Below are 21,922 nucleotides of genomic sequence, written 5' to 3'. Positions count from 1 at the left end.
TGCTTCTTTACTGCTGGTGCTAACTGACAGTAGTGAGATCATCTCAAGAGGACTGAGAAATTATGTGTAGATATACAGCATTTCCGATCTTTTCAGATGTGTTATAAACTGATCAAAGTATAAATAGGCCCTATGAAAGTCCAGGCAGGCTTTTGTCCAAAAGTTAAAGCCCCAACGTGCTAAGAACAGTGCCTGGAGTTAACATCACGGAGAAACTCCATCTCAAACGCAGCAAGTATCCAGTGTAACAGTGTAAGAGTGTAAACATTCAAAAGTGTCCCCTGGGTTCCATTTTAGGATCAGCTCTTCCTACTTAGCATTCTAACTGAAACCTTTTAAATCATTCTGAACATCTGAACTTGGATCTGTCCTCAGGGGTACTTTTGATTAAAAGATCAAATTAACTGAGCCCATAAAAGCAGAGAGAGAGGAATAGGCGCAGACAGCGCGGCTCTCTGAATTTATGGAAGCGCATGACCTTATTTGACACGTGACCCTGGATCCATTCTCTTAGTAACTGGTCTTGTCCAATGGATGCTCACACAGGGCCCTACTCACTCTCCTTGACTGGAGGTCCAATGTGCTTTTATCTCGTTGTTTGTCTGTCAACTTTCTTTACCTCTAAAACTTACGGTATGTCTGACACAGATCATGAAAGAAACAAGGGAGTTTATGTAGGTAATGTACTGTTAACCTCCCTAACTTCAGCACAGTTAAAGTGACTTTTGAACTTGAGTGTTATAAACATAACTCATTAATGTCACGTTGGAGACAGACAGAGAGGTGAGTTTTGTTTTTGGAGTGTAAGAGCACATTGATTTAATGAGTGAGTGTTCCTCACCTGAAGTCAAGGTTATCATTGGGCCAATTATTGCGTGTGTATAACAGCACAGCAAAGATTCTGCACAGACTGACGCTGTGTTCCTTGCTCTTTCTTTCCTTTTCCCCCTCTGGTGCAGAGTTGCCTCCTGATGGTAAGAGAAATTAATATGTTAGCATCTCTGTAAAGTGTATCGACTGACAAGCAAACATCTTGCAAAGGTTACATCAATTTATTTGAAAAAGAAATAAGTAAGCAGATAAAAGAGCAGCTCATTTTTTTATTGCCAAGATAAGACTGTTCTGATTCAGCTTACTTTGTGTCAGGGCGGCAGATGATTGCTTGTATAGAGTCAGCCTTAATATGACGTCTTCAAAGGTGATCTGAGGAGCTTCTTTATTCCCCGTAGGCCAGTGTAATCCAGTGGACTCCTTAGAGGGTCCTTAATAACAGTGAAAGCAGTGTAATAGCAAAGGCATGCAAACATTCTGAATGGAGAACGGGCTGTTTCTTTCAGCCTCAAACAACCTCGGCAAAAGGAATAAAACACTAAGCTAAGAGAAGAGAATTTCATGGTTTGAGACCTCATAAATTTTTAAATGAGAAAATCCTATCAAAGAAGACAATTTTGTTGTTTGCTTGGTCCCTTTGTCTCCAGTTGTTGTCTATTATTTCTGTATATTTATCAGAGTGGTGGCAGGATAATGTTTTCTTGTTTTAAATTGTCCTCTCTGATCAATCCCCCGTCACAGAACATGCACCAGGAGAGGGTCCTCAGATGTCTGAGTTGACTGGACTGTTTGTGTTGAAGCCAGAGAGTGTCACAGCAACAAAAGGTATGGCAATATGACAGATGATAAATCATATCCACTGTGAAAGGAGTGGTCACTTCACACCAAAATCCAGTTGGAGTATGGTTGGTTTAATCTGCTTTAATTAATCACTGCTTCTCATCTTTGGTCATGGCAGGGAAGGACATCACATTTGTGGCCAAAGTGGACTCCTCAAACCTGACTAGGAAACCGGCCATGAAGTGGCTGAAGGGGAAGTGGCTTGACCTGGCTAGCAAAGCTGGAAAACACCTGCAGTTCAAAGAGTCTTATGACAGGAACACCAAGGTACCTGTTTATCATTTGTGTGTTTATTGCTTAGCTGTACTTGCAAGGCCCTGTAGCTTACTTTTAATTGGTTGAAAGATAGCCATTTGATGTGCAGATGTAGGTATTTTGTAAAGACAGTTATGGTCTCCCAACAATCCATTGTTACTCCCAGATTCTCTATGTAATCAAAGCCCATGGCTTTGACAACAGTGTTCGAAGATAACTTTAGTTGGCGAGACCAAACGCATCAACCAGTTATGAAAGTGGTCTTCGTGAGGTGGTTGGAGGGGAGGTGGAGGAGGGTCATAAGACTAAAAAATTAGACTGAAGCCCAAGACTACCTTGGAACAAGGAGCATGATAAAAAGAAGAGTCTCCTTGACTTTTTGTCTAGCGGCAAAAGTCAAATGGACTTAACATTTTAACAGCTCAAATGACTGCTACAGATCTTGAAGATGATGAATTTTGATGAGCATGACCTCTACTTTAATGTCATCAACAGGTCACATTTTTAGTTCCCATGAACTTTAGCTGTAGTTGTGCTAATCAGAAGGTGTTTGCAAGCTAGTACACTTATCTTAAGAAGTAAAAGTTACATTGCAAACATCAAAATTTAGTATTAGTGCATTAATTTAAATGCAGGATCCCTTGTAGTACCCATAAACTGTATATAAAGATGGGCATAGCCAGCATGACTTGACCCATGTTTGTGAATTTTTATTTTAAAACCTAAGCATTTGGTCATCAACATCTTGGTCTTTTTGGAGTTGGAATATTTGGGCAAAGTCAGAGAGAGATACTTAAACAACTGGACAAAAATATGAATCTTTGGTGCCTAATGTCTAGTTCACCTTAGAACTATTTTCAAAAGGACCGCCAAACCACTTATCAGCCGCTATGAATCTAGCTAATGACACCATAATCATATGTGGGAAAAATGCATTGAATTAAAATTTCATTAATTGAGTTGATGCTATTTGACTGTGAGTCTACTGGCCTGCCGAAGGTATGTCTCAAATGAAAAAATGTTAATCTTTTACTCTTGTTTTTAAATCTCAGAAACCACTTTTACATCCTCGTCTTCATTCAAAGTGTCTGTTACAAATTTGCAAGGCAAATTTGATTGCAACATTGTCAAAATGAAATAAGAAACTGGTTGTCTTAATAAAGAGATTAATTCCTGCGATTAACAAAAATAACATAAGTTAACGAAGCCATCCAATTAAAAGGATTGAATATAGGAGGATACTTTCCACATTTATTGAATATTACAGTCAATATTTGCTAAGATCAACAGCACACAAAGTAGAACGATACAGAAGCATTCATTAAATAATCAGATTCTCCATATGACAACATTTATTTTATACATGTGAGCTTGGGCAGTCAGTTAAACTCTAAACAACAATCTCTGACAGTAGTACTGTTGGCTTTTTGCAATTACTATCACATCCTTTACATCACAGCAACATCATCAAATGATGAAATATGCTCACAAACAACAAACATTGTTTCTATTTGCAAAATTATAGTAAATGATAAATGTAATGTTGAATAAAGTCCAGTAAACCAAGAATTGAGTAACTTTAATGAAAGCCAAAGTCATCCTGATGGCTTTGTCTTTAAACTGATATCACTATAACGATATTGTCTGAATTGTGAAGGTGTGTTTGTATGCACATACTGCAAATCTGTGCATGTGGGTGTGTGTGCTTGGGTGTTCATTGAATTGCGTGCTTTCTTAGCATATCATCCCGTGTCTGTCAGATCTACACGTACGAGATGAGTATCATCAAAGTAGTGGATGGAGACGCAGGTGGCTACCGCTGCGAGGTCACCTCCAAAGACAAGTGCGACAGCTGCACATTTGAAGTCTCTGTGCAGGGTAGGTCTGGAGACAGACACTTAATCACATTATTGTCATCTTCCATTCAGCATGTCCACCATTACTATGTAACTGACTTTGTCAGCCAATAACTCAGCCAGTGCGATACACATTAGGTCCTATCATTTAGTGGCCTCACGAGGTCATCAGTCCATTATTCCTTTGCTACTCAAGCCTGCTGTGTAATGAATTAACCTAGCTAAGCTCTCACCTGCCTTTCTCCTTCTATCTGGTTTCAGCTGTACAAGAGGACCAGCAGGACAACATCTTGGAGGCTTTTAAACGATCGTGAGTGTCAGTGTTGGTGAGGGTCTGCTCAACATGTCACCTGTCACATTGTCTCTCATATGTCCCTTTGTAAATCGCTGCCTCTGGGCACATGTCAGTCTCAACGAGTGTCTTTGCCCATGTGTCTGTCAATCTCTCACTGGAAGCAGACTTTTTTTAAGTCAGCCTGACTGCCATATCTCTCTTTCTGTCACATCTGAATGCGTCTGCTGCCTTGCTGTTTTACATTACCTGGAGTCCCTTGTGGTTATGCTGTCTATCTGGTCACATGTTTCATCAACAGTCTCTTTAAAGACTTGGCCTTTTTTCAATATGTACCTGTTTATCTCACTGTCTATTCCTATCTCTTCCACTTCTGCATGTGTGAAGTGAGTCTTTGTGTTCAACTCGTGACTGTGTGACTTTTTATTTTTATTTCAAGTCCTCCCAGCTTCTATACTGTAAGTATATGTGCTGTGTGACTGTAAATCACCCAACACCTTCACACTAGTCAGTTCTATATTTGTAATTTGTGTTTAAAAAGAAAATTCCCTCCTTCAGTGGAGCTCGAGCAGAAAGGTGCAGGTAAGAGGAGAAACATGCAAAAAGACAGCATCATATAATGGTTTAGACAGAATGTCAGAGTGCTCATTTACAAAGTGCTGATTTAAGAGAGACGTTGGGTGTGGGAAGGAAGCTGCTGTGATAAATGAAAAGTGAGATGTTAGTTAAAATATGAATGTGTTGCTGGAGAGATAATATATGAGTGTGTTGAATTACTATATATCATTGTTTGGAGGTCATGCAGCTCAGCCTGCCATGCATTAGATCATATTTAATATATTTCTCCAAACAAGTGTTGCAATATTACAACCAAATACATGAGGTCTGACTGCACTCTCTAATATACTCATTACTTGTGTTACTCATTACAGCTGTAATGGAAAAGTTTAAAGACCCTTTTAAGATTTCAGCATTTTATCGTTTCAAACTCTTCTTATTCAGACTAAATTAACTTTCCTCTCATCAGTCTACACACGATTCCTCACAGTGACAAAACAAAAACATAAAAAAACCAAAATGAAATTTCTGATTTACAAAGGAATCCAGACCCTTTGTTTTGACAGTTTAATTGAGCTCTGGTGCATCCTTGAATGTGCCAAATGAAATTCATTAGATATGACTTCGAAGGCACATGCTGCCCATATGAAGTCTCACAGCTGATGGCGTATGTCAGAGAGAAAACTCAGCCACGAGGCTGATAGAGTTGTCTGTGGACTTGTGAGTCAGAATTGTGTCGAGGCACAGATTTGGTGACGTATACAAGAAGATTTCTGCAGCAATTGAAGCAACTAAAAGCATTACAGCCTCCATACTTCACAAAAGAAGGAAGTTTGAAACAACTAACTTACAGCCTTGGTCAAATAGCCAAGTTAGTGATCTAGGAGCTCAGAGTAGAGTTGCTGCTCCTCTGCATTCAAATAATCCAGTTGAGGTGGTTAGGATGTCCTGTCAGGATGCCTTCTGTACACCATTTCTGATCCGACTGTTGCCCCAATGAGCTGGGCCCTGAAAAGTGGCAGAAAATGAATGGATGGATCAAATTAAACCCATTCATACGTTAAATGGCTTACGTGTAGCTCTACACATTTGCCTGATTAAGTTTTTAGGGATCAAAACAATTTCAAAACACTTCTACCTCTGCCTTTCCCTTTAGTTGCTTGCTTGCAGCCTTGCCCTTCACGCTCCATCTCTCATGTGAGAGAACACCTATTTTTTTTCAGAAGTTCTATTCTTTTTTTTTTTTATCCAGGTGAGGAAAATCTAGTGCTTAACTTGCAAATCTGGAGGTCCCAGAAAAATAGCAATATCATACCATGTAGCCATGTAACACAAGTGAAATTGTGAATTTGGAGTTGTGATGGCTGTGGTGTATAAAACACAAAGCTGCTTGGTGTGATGACACATGGACAGGTGTGCCGACACACAAAACAGTTCCTGGGTCACAATTCCACATGTGTCACAAAGGACAGAAAACACTCAAACTCTGTCTCTATCTCCTACACACACACAAACCCAATGAGAGTGAAGTGCAGGCACATGACAGAACAAAGTTGAACCACACATTTATAAAACACAGACATGCCAAATGATGTTCCGCAACAAAACTAGCGCTATAGAGAACTGTGCCTGCAGCTGAAGAGATAAAGTGGCTGTCCTCCACCCGGAAGGTTGCTGATTTAATCCGCAACTTCCTCAGTTCACATGCAGTGTCCTCGGTCAAGATACAAGACTCCACACTGCCCTCAATGTGTTCCTCACTTATTTTGCTGGATAAAACATAGCTTCTGCTAAACAAATATAACAAATTGATGAGGAAAAAAGTTAACTGAAACACTTTTAAGATGAGTCTGAAACATAACAGTTTGAATTTTCTCTGTCAGCACTGCGTTCTGTAGACTTTTTTCACTTAACAGATTTTACCATCTGTTTCATGTCTAAAATAGCCTATGCTCATCATTAAGTGCCATGGGCTTATCATGCTATTTTTTTCCTCTGTTGTGTCTTCACTGATTGGTGGGCCAACTGAAAGGGCTTCAAAAGGTATTTTCCTTTTGAATACATACCATACGTGGACACTGCACTCTAGGAGTGCTTTTAGTATAATTACTAAGTATCTAGTCTGTATGTCATGATAACTTTACACAAAGACGAAGGACAAAACAATGAACAAAGTTAAGGCTAAAATTCACTGAAAATTGAAATTCAAAGCATTAACTTGATGATTAACTTCATTGAGGAAGAGTGGTTACATTGCTGCAACATAACTCAAGGAAGAAAATGATGTTTCAGCTTGTAGTGAAAACATTTGAGCCACACAGAGTGTGTTTCTGTTCCCTTCAAGGTTTGCATTTGCACAAATGTAAATGCATCTTAATCTTAATCTGTGTTTGTCATTCTAAATTCTGACAAGAGGCAATTTTTAAATTGAAAGTTTTGTCATAGAATTGGGATATTTTTCCCTATTGCACACAGTCACCAGAGTAACTGCTCGACTGCCTTTTGATTGTGAACTTTTAACCTGGTTTTTAAACATATTTTTGAAAAACATCCCTGCTTCATATCAGCACCTCCAAATCTGAGACTATGGTTCTCAGCCGGAAAAGGGTGGAATGCTCTCTCCGGGTTGGGAATGAGATCCTTCCCCAAGTGGAGGAGTTCAAGTATCTCGGGGTCTTGTTCACGAGTGAGGGACGAATGGAGCGTGAGATTGACGGGCGGATCGGTGCAGCGTCTGCAGTGTTGCGGGCTCTGCACCGACCCGTCGTTGTGAAGAAGCAGCTGAGCCAGAAGGCGAAGCTCTCTATTTACTGGTCAATCCACGTTCCCATCCTCATCTATGGTCACGAGTTGTAGGTAGTGACCGAAAGAACGAGATCGCGAATACAAACGGCCGAAATGGGCTTCCTCCGCAGGGTGTCTGGGCTCTCCCTTAGAGATAGGGTGAGAAGCTCAGTCATCCGGGAGGGGCTCGGAGTAGAACCGCTGCTCCTCCGCATTGAGAGGAGTCAGATCAGGTGGTTTGGGCATCTGGTTAGGACGCCTCCTGGACGTGTGTCCGGGGACAGGGACGCCTGGATTTCACTGTTAACGCTGCTGCCCCGACCCCCGGATAAGCGGTAGATTAATTTTTGGAGTTTAATGATGATGGTTTTCGGTCGCAGTGCTCCAGAAAGCCCAAGTTGGCTGGTATATTTCAGACGTTGAGGACACAATACACAGTACACAGCTGACGTTTTTTTCATGCTCACTCAACCATTTTGTGGTTATGTGTACCCTATGAATGGAGGCATTATAGCCCTGGGAGAATTTACTCCTATCAGGGAAACCTGGATGGATGTTATCCTTGAATGAATGTTCATACATAAGATGAGCATGATCACCCAGAATTGCTTTGAATTTATCGGCATTTATCTTGGCCTCTGAAGAGTTCAATGACCCTCAAGCATGCCAGAAAGACACTGTGGGTTGTAAAGAAGCTGCCAAGACATTCATATTGGAAAAAAGCAGGCACTCAGTCCCTTATATGTTTACTGGTGTCATCACACACAATATTTATCACCGTGTTGAGTACAAGAGAGTAACTCATGACTCAACAGCACGTAACAATTCTTTTCATCATGTTAGACTTGTAAATGTGCATGTAAGCACTTACAAATGGGAATTATGTAAGGAAATAGTTTCCCCCACTGATCTCATCATATGACTCCACGTGAGACCTAATTAAATCTTAAATGTGTGTGAAATCATTCATTGTTAATTATGTCACAGACACATTTTCTTCTTAAAGGCAAACGTGTCATCGCTGCAAACTGCTAAAACATCATTCAACAGGGCAAATAAATAATTGAAGAGCTTGATTTTGCAAGTCACGGACTCAGATTGTGATAATAAGTACATGACAACATTATCTAAGGCCTGCTGGGGAGAACCGAGCAGGGTCCACATGGACAACTTAGTTGGCCTCCTTAGGTTCTAGCCAGAATACCACTGGAAAAAGGTATGCAGGGTCTCAAAATTGGTAACATAAATAGGGCCGGTTTGGGTTTAACAACTGATAGAGGAAACATGAACGAGGCCCATGTAGCACCCACTATTATCTTTCATCAAACCAACATGGGCAGTTAATACTGGGCCAATACGATACCACGGACAGTCCTATATGGGACATATTTTAGCCCATTTACTCCCAACATGGGCTAAACATAGAAATATGGCTTGTTATAGTTCCTTTTTGTTGTGTTGAGATTCCTCTGGTCTCACTTGTGTCATTCCAGATGTTTGAAAAATGAAATGCCTGATTTTTTTAAAGCCTAATAGTCTGCTTTAGGGGCAGCCAATGAAACAAAGCAACCTAATTTTTCCACATCACATCATCAATCACTTCAGATGTAACAGAGCGTTGGATAAGGAGCCTGTTCCATCTGGGTTGTCCCTTTTTTTTGTCCTAAAAACACTTCCATTGTTGTTTGTGCTACTTGTTCAATATCTGTCTGTTAGTATCGTGGGTTTACATGTTCTCAAAAAGATGATGATACTCAATTTGCAGCATGGCCATGCAGTTTGCTTGTTTTCTTAAATCACGGTGCACTGAGCTCCTCAACAACAGCTGAATCATGAATATGTCATTGCAGTTATTTAACAGTTTCTCTTCTCCCTCAGAAGAAATTAAAAGAATTTTGTGCCTATCAATATTTCACCCTCAAAAAAAGGGAAAAAGGTGCACAAAGATCCTATAATATCACCTTAACTAATTCAGTACTAACCTGTTTGTTATCATAATATTTCTTCATCACTGTCTTTTAGAGGTTTTGAGATCTTTTACTTAAACCACAGCAGTCAAAATGAATAAATGAACTAAAGAGACTAAATGTGTCCCCTGGCTGATGAACGTTACAGACAGTGATAATAAAATACAGTAATACAATGTTATTTGCTCAGTCAACTGCTTTTATGACAAAGCATCTGCTGTGTTTTCCTTATACAAAATGATTTTTTGTAGCTCTTCCTGCAGTATGTAGTGTCTTTACTACCAATAATGTTTATTCTGCTTATATAGTAGCTTATTAATGTCATGTCTGCTGTTTCTATGTTGCTTGTCTGTTGTGATTTTTATATGTCACTTGAATTTAGGGCTTGATGGTAGCTTGTAGTCCTCATCAAACGCTTCTGCTCTATGTTCTTACTCATCCTATTTTTGCGTCTGTTTGAGCACAGGATGAAAAATGGGTAAGCTTTAACCAGAGACACAAATGTATTGCTTTTATTCATTGGACATAAATGTACTATCTTTGTAGTTATTGTGTTTTATAATATCTGTGCCTATTTGTAGTTTGTGGTAATGTTGTACAAAGGCGATGTATTAATGAATGTACAATATTTCATTAATACTGTCTCCTCACTAGCCTATTTACCTCTATTAGTGAACAGTGAATACAGTAAAACAAATTAAAGACACCATAATAAACCCACAATTCTCCTCTCTTTGAACTCCAGTGGAGATGCAGGTGAGGATGCTGGTGACCTAGACTTCAGTGCGCTGCTCAAGAAAAGGTAAGACCACTTCTAAAGATGCATCCTCTAATGTAATTGCTTTCAAATCTGATCCTCTCTTTTTAACACTTTCTTACAGAAAGGAGAAGAAACAGGAGGAGCCAAAAGAGGATGTAGATGTTTGGGAAATATTAAAGGGAGCCAAGCCTTGTGACTATGAGAAGATTGCCTTTCAATATGGCATCACAGACCTGAGGGGTCTGCTGAAGAGACTGAAAAAGATGAAGGCCGAGCCCAAGAAGAGTGACGGTGAGGAGCAGAGGAAGAGTTAGGAGAGACGTTACAATACAAAAGCAGACTGTGCATAGGGAGTTAGACAGCAGGGGGCGAAAACAAGACCTCTTTAATGCACTAGTAAATATTGACAGCACTTGAAGGCTTCGGTAGAGAACATTTATAGCTGGGACTACAGGTGGAATGTGTGCATTAGCTTAGATTGCTACAGGTTTGCTCTTATGGATTATTTGGCTAATAAAGCAGTGGTTCCCTAACATGCTACTTTTTTGCCAGCTTTTCTGACGAAGCTGGAATCAGCCTATTCAGTGAACAAGGGCAAGAAGATTCAGCTGTCAGTGGAATTGGCTGACCCCAACGCTCCAATCAAGTGGCTAAAAAATGGACAGGAAATCAAACCATCAGCCAAGTGAGCCTATTTTTCATATTTATGTTTTTCCTGTCAACCTAAATCACAGACTTTATATAATAATTGACGTATTACCTCGTATTTAAAGGAGAAGTTCAAGAAACCAGTTCTTTTGAATATAAATATATATACAAATGTGAATATACTGTACATTGCACAGGCAATGCAGTGCCAGAACATGTGTGAACAGGCATCTCTAGAAAATATTTCTTTGTTTGCCATGTTTGCTTGAATATTGGGTACAAAGAAGTGCTCTCAGGGGTGACTGTTCAGCCGTTGCAGTACATTTTTACAACAATAGCTGTTCAGGAAAGTGTAGTTCCTGCATGAGATTGTGCACGGGTCACTTTATAACAGGCTAAATTAAAATTTTACTGGAACAACTCTGACTTTCGCGCACGTCTAACAGTAGATATATGTTAGCTTTGAGCCCATTTAGTCTGCCGGGCTTTATCTGGTGTCTACATCCCCTTCTGCTATGCTCTTTTCCCCTCCTCCTTCAAAGGCTTCGTTTGGTGTTTTATTGAAGAGGGTACAGCTGTTGCGTGTCAATTTTTTCAATGGCTCCACCATCTGCTATTTTGAGAACCTTCATGCTGTTCATAGAAAGTAAGGCAGTCCCCTTGCTGTTATGATTAAGAGTTTAGTATGGAAGAAGAGACTTTTATTTAGCCTTGAACAAGCCTCTATGGAGAACTGTTGAGGCAGTGCACTTTGACCACTGAGCTCTAACAAGATTACAATGGGATTAGGATATGCCTTATACAATCTTGGTAGTCTCTGCATCATTTCAAACAAATGACTGCTGAGGCTAAAATGTAAAACCAAAACACTTATACAGAGAAGCAGACACCTTGATATGAATCGCTCATATTCATCAACTAACAGTGAGAACAAGATAATAGGTTTATTCCTTGCACAATCTGAACAACAGACATTTACAGGTGAAAATATGTGAGAAAAGTTGATTAAAGCTTGGAAGATATGTAAAGTATAAAGAATACAAAAATAATTCTGGAGTCAGCTCGACTTTCTCATTCATACATGAAACAGATGATAAACTTTTTGGAGTTGAAGAGGTAAAAGAACAAAGTTACACTGAAGTTCAAGAAACAGTCATAAAAGAAGTGTTTACTTAATTAAACTGAGCATAAATCGCATGTTACCCACAAGGCTACAATCCATTACACCCGATTGTCTGTTTTACACCAAATTTCAAACTTGAGTATTGCTTTCACTTGCTGTTTGATAAAGTTTCGGCATCTTAACCATACTGTTGAGTTCAGGCACTTCAAACTACATGGCATGGGTTAAGAAAATGCCCTAACTAACCTGCAGCAGTTAGAAATGTCCTTTTTCTGTCTTACTGAGCCATTTTCACACATGCAATGATGCATGTGAAAACCCAAATGTCTGCAATGGTTGCTCCGGACTTCTTGCAGAGATTTTCCACGAAGCCTACTTGTAAACTCTCCGGAACTTCTGTGGGGGAGACATGTCCGGGCAAGTTGACAAATACTCTGGCAAATTTTCCAAAGCATTTGCTGCTGCTGTGTTTACTGGCAAGCATTTGCAGTACATGCAGTACTCATATCAACACAACAAGAAGCCTCACTGCTATTCTCAACGTGTTGTTAAGGAAACACAGCGATTTCCACAGAATCATTTCTACTTCATATGCTGCCCACTGCATGCTCTAGACACTCATTTTTTCACATCGTCTCCCTTGTATTTTAGGCTGGGTGGGTGCATGTCCAGGAGAAAGCCTCCTGCAAAACTACCTGCAGATTCTCTTGAAAAATCTCTGGTGTACATGCATGACAACAGCTTGCGTCACAAGTCGTGATACATTTGCAAAATGTGCAAATGTGTTATAAGCATGAAAGAAACTATAAACCGAAAAGCACATTTCATGTCAAGCAGCAGGGAGGTCATTTTTATTCCAACTTCCATCAAGCAGACTGGATTTTCAGACCAGTTTGAAATCAAAAGACAGTGATTTTAAATTTCATTTGGCAGACTTTACAGACTAAAAAGAACAATAGAGTTTTAAGCTGGAAAATATAATTCTTTGGGGGGGAATTTCACACTGTTAACTATGTTACATGGTTAGCATTTTAGGAATAAGAGAAAAACTTCACCCACTGCTGAGCTGGCATACAACTCAGCCGCAATGATTGTCACAAATTCACCGAAATATTTACACAGCTAAAAAAAAATAAAAAAAATAAAAGGAGCTTAATTATGAATTAGAAAAATAGAGAAAGTGTCAAACAAAGAAAATGGATCACCGTTTGATATGTTCATTGAAGTTACACTTATTCATGTACTTTGGGTTGTCTGATGATGCGAATGCTGGCGGCTTGTAACCATGGTAGTTTTCTTCCCTCACTGCCCTCCATTGCGTGTGACGACAATGTAGCCCCTACATTATTGTCACCATAGTTTTACAGAAACTTGAATGCATGTGTGTGTGAGCACAAGCACAAATCTGAAGGTCTGTACAAAAATGTGTGGATACATAGCGTAAAGGTTGAGTCACTGTTGTCGTCAGGCCCTGTGCATCTGATTATGCCTGGTTTGTTGGATTCAGCTATTCATTACACTCATTTTTGTCTCTGTCCCTCTCATTATTATTTATCCTTGTTGTTGTATAATCTTCCCCCGTCATCCATGTGTGTGCAGGTATGTATTTGAGAGCGTGGGCAACAAGCGGACTCTCACTATAAACAAGTGCAACCTGTCGGATGACGCAGCATACGAGTGCGTGGTTGGGGAGGAGAAGAGCTTCACCGAGGTTTTTGTCAAAGGTATATGAGTCACTGTCTTTGGAGGAATCCGTCTTTCAGGAGAGGGAGGTTTTTCTGCTTGGTTTAGCAAATACTGTCATCTGAGCATTGAGAGACTTGTCAGCTCTGTTCCCTTTATGTGTTTGTGTTGTTGTCAGTTTATTTCAGGGCTTTTATGTCACACAGTATCATGCAGCACTGTTGTGTGCTCACTCATTTTTAATGGGAGTGTGGTGAGGGAATTATTTAATGCTTTGTTTATTATCATGTATCATTGTTGCACGTACTAATGTGCTGACATATTTATTAGAATTGAGTGATATGTGATGTGCTGGACATCAATATTTCATACTAAGATTTGAGGTTGTTCAGTGTTTCTTGTAGAATTATATTCGTAGCTTATAAGTGTGGGAAATGTTTTATATTATATTATATTATATTATATTATATTATATTATATTATATTATATTATATTATATTATATTATATTATATTATATTATATTATATTATATTATATTATATTGAGCAGAGACTATGTAATCAAAATAACTGCTTCAAGTCTGTCATGTCTCTTCAGTGTCTCTTTTAATAGATGTAATTGGGTCTTCTGCTTCTAAATTAATCTCATGCTTTACTCTGTGTGCTCATTGCTGCCCATCCTGTTTGCTCATTATCAGAGACCAAACATGAGGGTAGAATTTTCAGCACAGACACCGCTCCCATACAGCAAAACTGTGTGCTTTTTATGTGTGCACTATGTTTGTGTCTATGAAAAATAATTCACGCAACTGCTTGCAAACACGTAATAAGTGGTTTAATGCTGATTCATCTTGGCATAAGTGAGGGCAGTAGGGAGTTCGGCAGATGACAGTGAATAAAATTGCTTTGAAAAAAGGCAGAAATCTTGGACAAAGTTCAGGCCTTTGCTGCCCATCAATTATGATTCTCTGGTGAACAAAGCACCAAAATCTGACACTCACAAAGCTTTGTGTAATGAATGACAACAAGTAGATGTATGTAAATATCTGTGTTACATACACAAACTTGCATAGATTTGCTTTTCTTAAACTATTTACTTGGGTGATGGCATTTTGTATTTTGTCATGTTAAATCAGGTCATATGTGCAATCTATATGCCTCAAACAACCAGTGTAGAAACCTCAGTAGCCTCATTAGTCAGTATGTTTACTCATCAGAAAATCTTTTTACTTTCAGTGTCTGTTCTTTTCACTCTGACCCCTGTATGTTAAAAGTAAAGCTAGATCTGTAAGCTTCACAATGTATATTATAAAATCAAATCACTGTATTTTTTTTCGATTTATACATGTATTTCCCATGCTTTATTTTAACAATCTCCATCTTTACAGTCCTCTGTGTGTAAAAATTGGAAAACTAACTCACTTCCTCTGGTAGATAAAAACACAGGTTTACAGAAAAGATGAGTTGGTAGCCAGCTAGCCAATATTAAAATGTTTAGATATTAATCTGCAGTGTGGCAGCTAAAGACAAAGAAAAATAAAGCCAAAAGACCTCCAACGTTTTTTTAAACTTATCTCCATGTGTGTATTTTCTAGCTGATAAAGCTATGCACGCATGCCTTATTTACTGGTTACTTGGTTGGTATTTTACACCGTGTATTTACTTCCTTAACCTTAAGCAGGTATTTAATTAACTTACGCAAGTGGCTTACGTGCATATGTGACAGAAAAATGTAAAAATGCCAACAGCAGGACTCACAAGCTGAAACAGGGACATAAAAGGAAAAGAACAGTTTTTTGATGGAGTCAAGCACAGGCCTCATAGCTGAAAGTTTATGTGTTTGATCCATCTGCCACACCACCTTCATTCCTGATAAGTCTGTGTTTGCTGGCAGATAAAGTTGTTTGTGCATGTGTCCCAAAAGACAAAAAATACATTAAAAAAAATGCACAGAAGGCAGGTAGACATTGTGCACATGTGAAAAAAAAACAAAGTATGTAAAAAAGATAATGAAAATATAACTGGACCAAAGTTATCTAAGCAGATCTTAAGCAGCCAGTGAACCACTGACTGCCTCTTTGACCCAGCATGAGCAGTCAGTCTTTACAGTACCTTAAAATAACTTGAATTCTGACCCAGCATATTCCAGTTTTTTTTCTCTCCAAAATAATTTTTCCACGAAGCGGACTTTCAGGAATGGTTTATACACTCAATACTTGCTTTGCTACTCAAGAGTTTCATTTTCCTTGCTCGTTTCCTTTCCTTGTGAGTAGTCCTGAAAAAATTTTTTTTTTCAGTTTTTATGTGGACAAACCATAAATTGCACTGAAGACATCAAACTCATCACACCAAACTTCTGTAACCTGCAGTCACATTGCTCATGTTGATGCTGTGACTCTGGCTCAGGGAGTTTGTGGGCTCACCAGCTGAGGGAATAGTGATGTCTGGAGGGGAACTGGATGCTGACGATGACGAATAGCTAAGGCTAGTGGAGCATCAAACACCACACCATGCGGTTACAAAGCGTGACTCCCATCACCTCAGGAGACTTGAGCTACATTGCGCCTCCATAAGACAGAGGTGTTTGGGAGCTTTGATAAGGACTTCAGAAACATATGGTGCCATACAAGAGCAAATTATGGTTTGTCCGGTTTCTTTCTGTCATTCTTGCAGCTGTACTACATGGCTAATATCAACATCACTTAATTATGTTATTCTCTTCCAAGCTTATTGGAACATTATAATATTCACACATTGCCAATGAATGATTCATATCTGTTTATTTTTCCTCAGAGCCTCCCATCACCATCACCAAGCTGCTGGATGATGTTCATACTGTGGTGGGTGAGAAGGTGGAGTTTGAAGTGGAAGTGTCTGAAGAAGGAGCCAACGTCAAATGGTGAGCTCATGTGCTCTTAAAGTAAGCTCACTGACATTGATTATATAAGTATGAAATTCAAACAGTAGATTCAGTAGTCAGTCAAGCCTGAACTGTTACCGGTCTAAATAGAGTAAAACCTAACACCCCAATCAGACCTGTGAACAATGTTCACATCCTCAAATCGTGTGTCTCTCCTTTCATGAGACATTTAAAAACAACTATGGACAGCCATGGAAAGATGTCAGAATTGGTTTAAAGTTGGATGTGTTTTCACTTTATTTTGAAAGGCTGAATGGTCACATTTGAACAGAATTAAATTACTGATATTAAATTTGCAGAGGGAGCCTCCTACCTTTGCAGTAGTCTGTGTCTGTTTCAACCGTAACTTCAAATTCTTGTTTTACACTGATGTACACAACTACTCCCTCTACTCTTCATCTGCACAAAATGCATCAGGTCATGTGTGGTCTGATCCAGTCAAGAGGAAGTTGTTTTATAGAGAACTGTAAAGAATATAAAAGGTCATTAAGGGAAAGAGAAAACTGTTCGGCGTGCAAATAAGTATGTTAACATAGGGTATTTGTTTTAACAATTGGTGCACTCAACGCCTGCCATTTATTTGTAAGTTTAAGGTCAAATTTATCGTCATGCATACACATGAAATTTGTCTTCTGCTTTTAACCCATGCAGGTTGGCACCTGTTGACACACACGTGCACAGGGTCACACACTCATAGATACAGATGCCATACACTAGAGCAGTGGGCAGCCATTCACAGTGCCTGTGGAGCATGGGGGTACGGTGCTTAGCTCAAGGACACCTCCAGCTGTCAGTTTCACCAATCTTTCTGAGTGGCAAGAGTGGGAATGGAACCACCAACCTTCTGGTTATTGGACGACCCACTCTAACCACTGGCCGCCCCCTCATATGATATAATGATATAATGCTATAATCGGCACATCACAGAACTTTACTGTAATAAAGGATATGTTGAAATCACATTTAGGTAAAATTAATCTAACTCACCAGATTTTTTCTGTGATAGCAGCAAGCTTAACAGTTTTTTAATGTATACTCTCAAAGCAACAGCACTGTAAAAAATGGAGTTGACAGGAAATCAGCACCACAAAATTATGTTGTATGCATCTTTTGCTTCACCAACAGAATGCATCATGATACAGCACATTACCGTTTGTGTTACTGTAACTATGTGGCTTAATTTGGTGGCATTAAGACCCAACAGGTTTGCATGTTATCAGGAGTAAAAGAATATCAGGAGTAAAAGAATACGTAAAAGTATTTTTATAGCAGCTTTAATGTATCCTTTGGTGCAGGTTATATGTTCAGCATAAATAGCCATGATTATCTTGCCAGAGAGCCACCTCTTGACATGTAAAACTTAGGCTTTAGGATCAACGTACCCATTAATCTCCGTAGAATCCATGTAGAATGTTGCTGACATGTCAATCAGTAGCTCCCCCTCTCTTCTCTGTGATGTTTAATTGATGCGCTTGTGTTTTTCCCCACAGGATGAAAGATGGAGTTGAGCTGAATAGGGAAACTGCAGGTTCAAAGTACAGGTTCAAAAAGGATGGAAAGAGGCACATTTTGATCATCACTGAAGCAACAAAAGAGGATATTGGAATGTACCACGTCTTCACCAACGGTGGCGAGTCGAAGGCAGAACTAGAGGTTGAAGGTACGTGTCAACTGACTTGGGCTTATTTCCAGTGTAACAAAGTTAATCACAAATAAGTTTGGGAGCACTTGAAACAAACAACAACAAAAAAATACATGAAAATTATGCATTGCCTCATATGAATGGTAATGGCAATGTCAAATGACTTGAATAGTTAAGAAAAGAAGTCAATCCTATCAGTACGAACAGTAAAATCAAACTGCAGCAGAGGATGCAGCTGCTGTTTAAAGTTTACTAAAATTCAGATTCTCTCCTGTTAGGACCTTCAATAAAATTTAATCGGCACATGTTGATGTTTTCCATTCTGACAAGCATGAAAAGCAATAAATTAGTCATTACTCATGTCATAATTAATATTACTTAATTAGTCCCTTGTATCAGTAGTTCCTCGCAGTATTCGTCACACTAATTTTCTTCTACACCTCCAACACTGATATCTAGCATCAGCTATCAAGCTGTCTTAGTCGCTGCATACTCGCAAGCCAGATGAGTCTCCTAATTGATTATAGTGTGAGAAAATGTCTGTCTGTCCTGCTCACTTGAATGATAAGATTACGGATAACATAGTTGTCCACAGTGACTGTGAATCTGGCGGTTAGTAGAAATGTTGCATTGCAGTTATATGATTAAATAGTCTACCTGTATGTGGTGCGTCCCAAGGTCACACCTTAAGATTATTCCCTACTGGGTGTGTCGCTTTCATCTTTATTTAAAAAACACCCAATTATTTCTTATCAGACTTTATACTAAATGTATGAAAGCATAGTATTCTTACAACCAGTATATTAAGTAGTTAGACAGTAGCCAAAATAGGCTTATTTCGTGTCATGTAAAAAGTCTGATGAGTTTGAAGATGAATACTATCCACCTGTCTGTATGGTAAAATCAAGCCATGACCAAAAGCTGGTAGATTTAAATCCAAGCAATAATATAGGTGCTCTGAGTTGCTGCTATAAGCACTCAGAATATTCCTCTCTGTTATGTGTGCAAGAGAAGCTCAAACACTTGAAAATAAAAATACCCTGCAAGGATCTGCACCAAATTCAGTTGAATTGAACTGAACTGCTGTGATGGACTGGCGACCTGTCCAGGGTGTACCCCGCCTTTCGCCCTATGACTGCTGGGATAGGCTCCAGCCCACCCGCTACCCGATTAACGGACTGTCGGTATAGAAAATGGATGGATGGATGAACTGAACTGAATAAAAGCATCAAAACAGTTATTAATCATTAGTCGCTGTAAAAAAAAAAAAACATTGTTTAGAATTATTGCTGTGGGCTGGAATGACCTCCTGGAACACAAAGAAGCCTCCAACTGAATACACTGTACTCGTTGTTTGGTCCTTATGTCAAAGGTGTGCAGCATTGTCCGTTCATGTTAAGCAGCCTTTCCAACATCTTTCTCTCCACAGTCAGCTCCAGAGGCTCCAATGCAATGCTGGCGTCCTAACAGATGGCTGCAAAGTAGATTGAAATAAGAAAGAAATGCAACATCTTGGTGCAGACTCTGAAAAACCTAAACTGCTTCTGTAGTCTCGTTTGTCCATTCTTGTAGACAGCCTCAGTGTTGGTTTTCCAGTATAATCTGTTGTCCAGGTAAACTCTCAGGTATCTGTAGTCCTCAATCATCTCTTTTTTCTTGTTTACATTCAAGATGAGTTGATTGTTCCCACACAACCAGTTCCCTGTACCCATCACTGATATACCCAACAACTGCAGAGTCATCAAATTATTTCTGGAGATGGCAGGACTCTGAGTTATATTGGAAGTGTGTACAGAGTGAGGAGAAACTGAGATAATACAGTGCCCTGCAGTGCTCATGTGCTGAGGTCCACCTCCTTAGAAATAAAACCCTTAAGTCTGATTTTGAAATGTATCATGTGACATTGCAGGCTGAATTGTAATAGAAACACTGGGGAAGTTAAAGAACATGAGCCTCACAGTGCTGCATGTTTTGTCCATATGAAATCAGGATAGTGGAAGCAGGTAAATAATAATAATAATAATAATAATAATAATAATAATAATAATAATAATAATAATAATAATAATAATAATAATAATCAGCACTGCTGTCTATTAATTTAATATAAGAATTTTTCATATTCCTCCAAGAAGCAGATGATGTGTCAGATTAAGACCCACATTATTTTGCATGTCTGTTAGTTAATGTGATGGCATGCATTTCAGGCTTGTTCAGTGTTGAAAGTAAATTGTAAATCTTCCAAGAATCATTGCCATCACAAAAGCACCAGATCCTGTATGTCTGAAATACATACACTCTGTTTTTGGACTTTTACAGTCAAGCATATTTGATCTACCAGTAGTAGTTCAACTTTTGTTATCGTGTTAAAATCACATCTGTGCTGTAAAGATAATAAAAAAGTTACCTACTATGAAGTAATATAACACAAGCACTTAAGAAAAGTTGCATACTGTATGCAGATGATGTAGCCATTTTAATGGTGTTCAGACATGAGAGGGACGTTAGTCATCTCATCTTAGTCTGCAACAAAATACAAAAGGAGATTTGAAGACATACATTACTTCATCGAATTCAAATTTAAATCAAATGAAGTTTCATGTTTTCACTGGACACCGTTTGAAATAAGCTGTAGTGTGAAATATTTGCACGCCACAGTATTTATTTATCTGTGTTTTTGTTTCAGATAAGGAACTGCAGGTTCTGCAGAACATAGCTGACCTGACAGTAAAGGCAGCTGAACAGGCTTTATTCAAGTGTGAGGTGTCTGATGAAAAGGTGACAGGAAAATGGTTTAAGGATGGTGTTGAAGTCCAGGCCAGTGATCGCATCAAAATGACGCACATCGGAAGGTATTACCACACATCAGCTTGCTGTAGGTCTCTGTTTTGATTTGGGAAAGTTGTTGTTTTAAGCCCACCCATCTGTCACGGACAGTTTCACACATTCAAACCCACAGATACACAGTCACACAATCCTAAGCACTGTCTGCCACATGGCTTGGCAAACCATTACCAGAGGGTTTTGTTCGTTATTTGACCCATTTTTCAGATAGGCTGCAATCTGTAAGGCTCTAACCTCTCCACACACACTTACAAACACACTCACATGCACCATACACATCCGAGGTGTTTGGGGTTTCTCTCTGTAATCCCTCCATCAGAGTGGCCTTTGGCAGGAGATATGCCAAGGCAACTGCGGTCACACAAGGTGAAAGCCATTTAGTATGTTTCTCACTCTACAATATCGCCTCATTGAGCATGTTGCCAGGGTAACTGTCTTTTGCATAAATGCAGGTTATATCAAGTGTTGTCTCCTTGGTAACATCTGGTAACGTCTCCAGGACGCACAAGCTGATGATTGATGACGTGAAGCCTTCAGACGCAGGAGATTACACCTTTGTCCCGGATGGCTATGCACTTTCTCTTTCTGCCAAACTCAACTTCCTGGGTAAGGGCACTGCACAAACCAAAATATGAAGCATTTGATGCGTTTTTCAGTCATAAACTTAGCATGTCAACCATTTGAATGACGCTGATTTATGTATTTTTCTTTCTCAGAGATCAAGATTGATTATGTTCCCAGACAAGGTAAAAAAAAATTGTTTTTTGGAAAAATATAAATGTTTTTAGGGTAAATGTTATATGAATGGGCTGACACACAAAATCAAGGATGCTTCTTCGGTTGCTCCTTCATAGACACGAGTCAGTACTCATAAAACACATAATATAACAGCCCTAACAAGAGGGTAAACACTATGA

At 39.1% G+C, this 21,922-nt stretch overlaps 1 protein-coding gene across 2 annotated transcripts in view; it reads left to right on the top strand.

The window, feature by feature from the left end:
- The window catches only part of mybpc2a (myosin binding protein Ca), a 58,736-nt gene that overhangs the window by 24,906 nt on the left and 11,908 nt on the right, over positions 1-21,922 (top strand). The window contains exons 2-15 of one of the 2 annotated variants that reach the window (XM_072368813.1): positions 960-974; positions 1,573-1,656; positions 1,790-1,938; positions 3,687-3,804; positions 4,044-4,092; positions 10,129-10,185; positions 10,265-10,434; positions 10,696-10,828; positions 13,514-13,638; positions 16,393-16,498; positions 18,010-18,179; positions 20,848-21,013; positions 21,505-21,611; positions 21,722-21,751. In XM_072368813.1, coding sequence (XP_072224914.1) covers positions 1,599-1,656; positions 1,790-1,938; positions 3,687-3,804; positions 4,044-4,092; positions 10,129-10,185; positions 10,265-10,434; positions 10,696-10,828; positions 13,514-13,638; positions 16,393-16,498; positions 18,010-18,179; positions 20,848-21,013; positions 21,505-21,611; positions 21,722-21,751 — 1,438 coding nt within the window. In that variant the 5' untranslated portion in view covers positions 960-974; positions 1,573-1,598. The remainder of the gene's footprint in view (positions 1-959; positions 975-1,572; positions 1,657-1,789; positions 1,939-3,686; positions 3,805-4,043; positions 4,093-10,128; positions 10,186-10,264; positions 10,435-10,695; positions 10,829-13,513; positions 13,639-16,392; positions 16,499-18,009; positions 18,180-20,847; positions 21,014-21,504; positions 21,612-21,721; positions 21,752-21,922) is intronic. The other variant, XM_072368812.1, reaches the window with a different exon arrangement.

Source organism: Leuresthes tenuis, unplaced genomic scaffold (assembly GCF_036924035.1).
Source record: "Leuresthes tenuis unplaced genomic scaffold, fLeuTen1.0.hap1 SCAF_17, whole genome shotgun sequence".
Taxonomy (NCBI): domain Eukaryota; kingdom Metazoa; phylum Chordata; class Actinopteri; order Atheriniformes; family Atherinopsidae; genus Leuresthes; species Leuresthes tenuis.
This window is presented reverse-complemented; position numbering and strand designations above follow the sequence as displayed.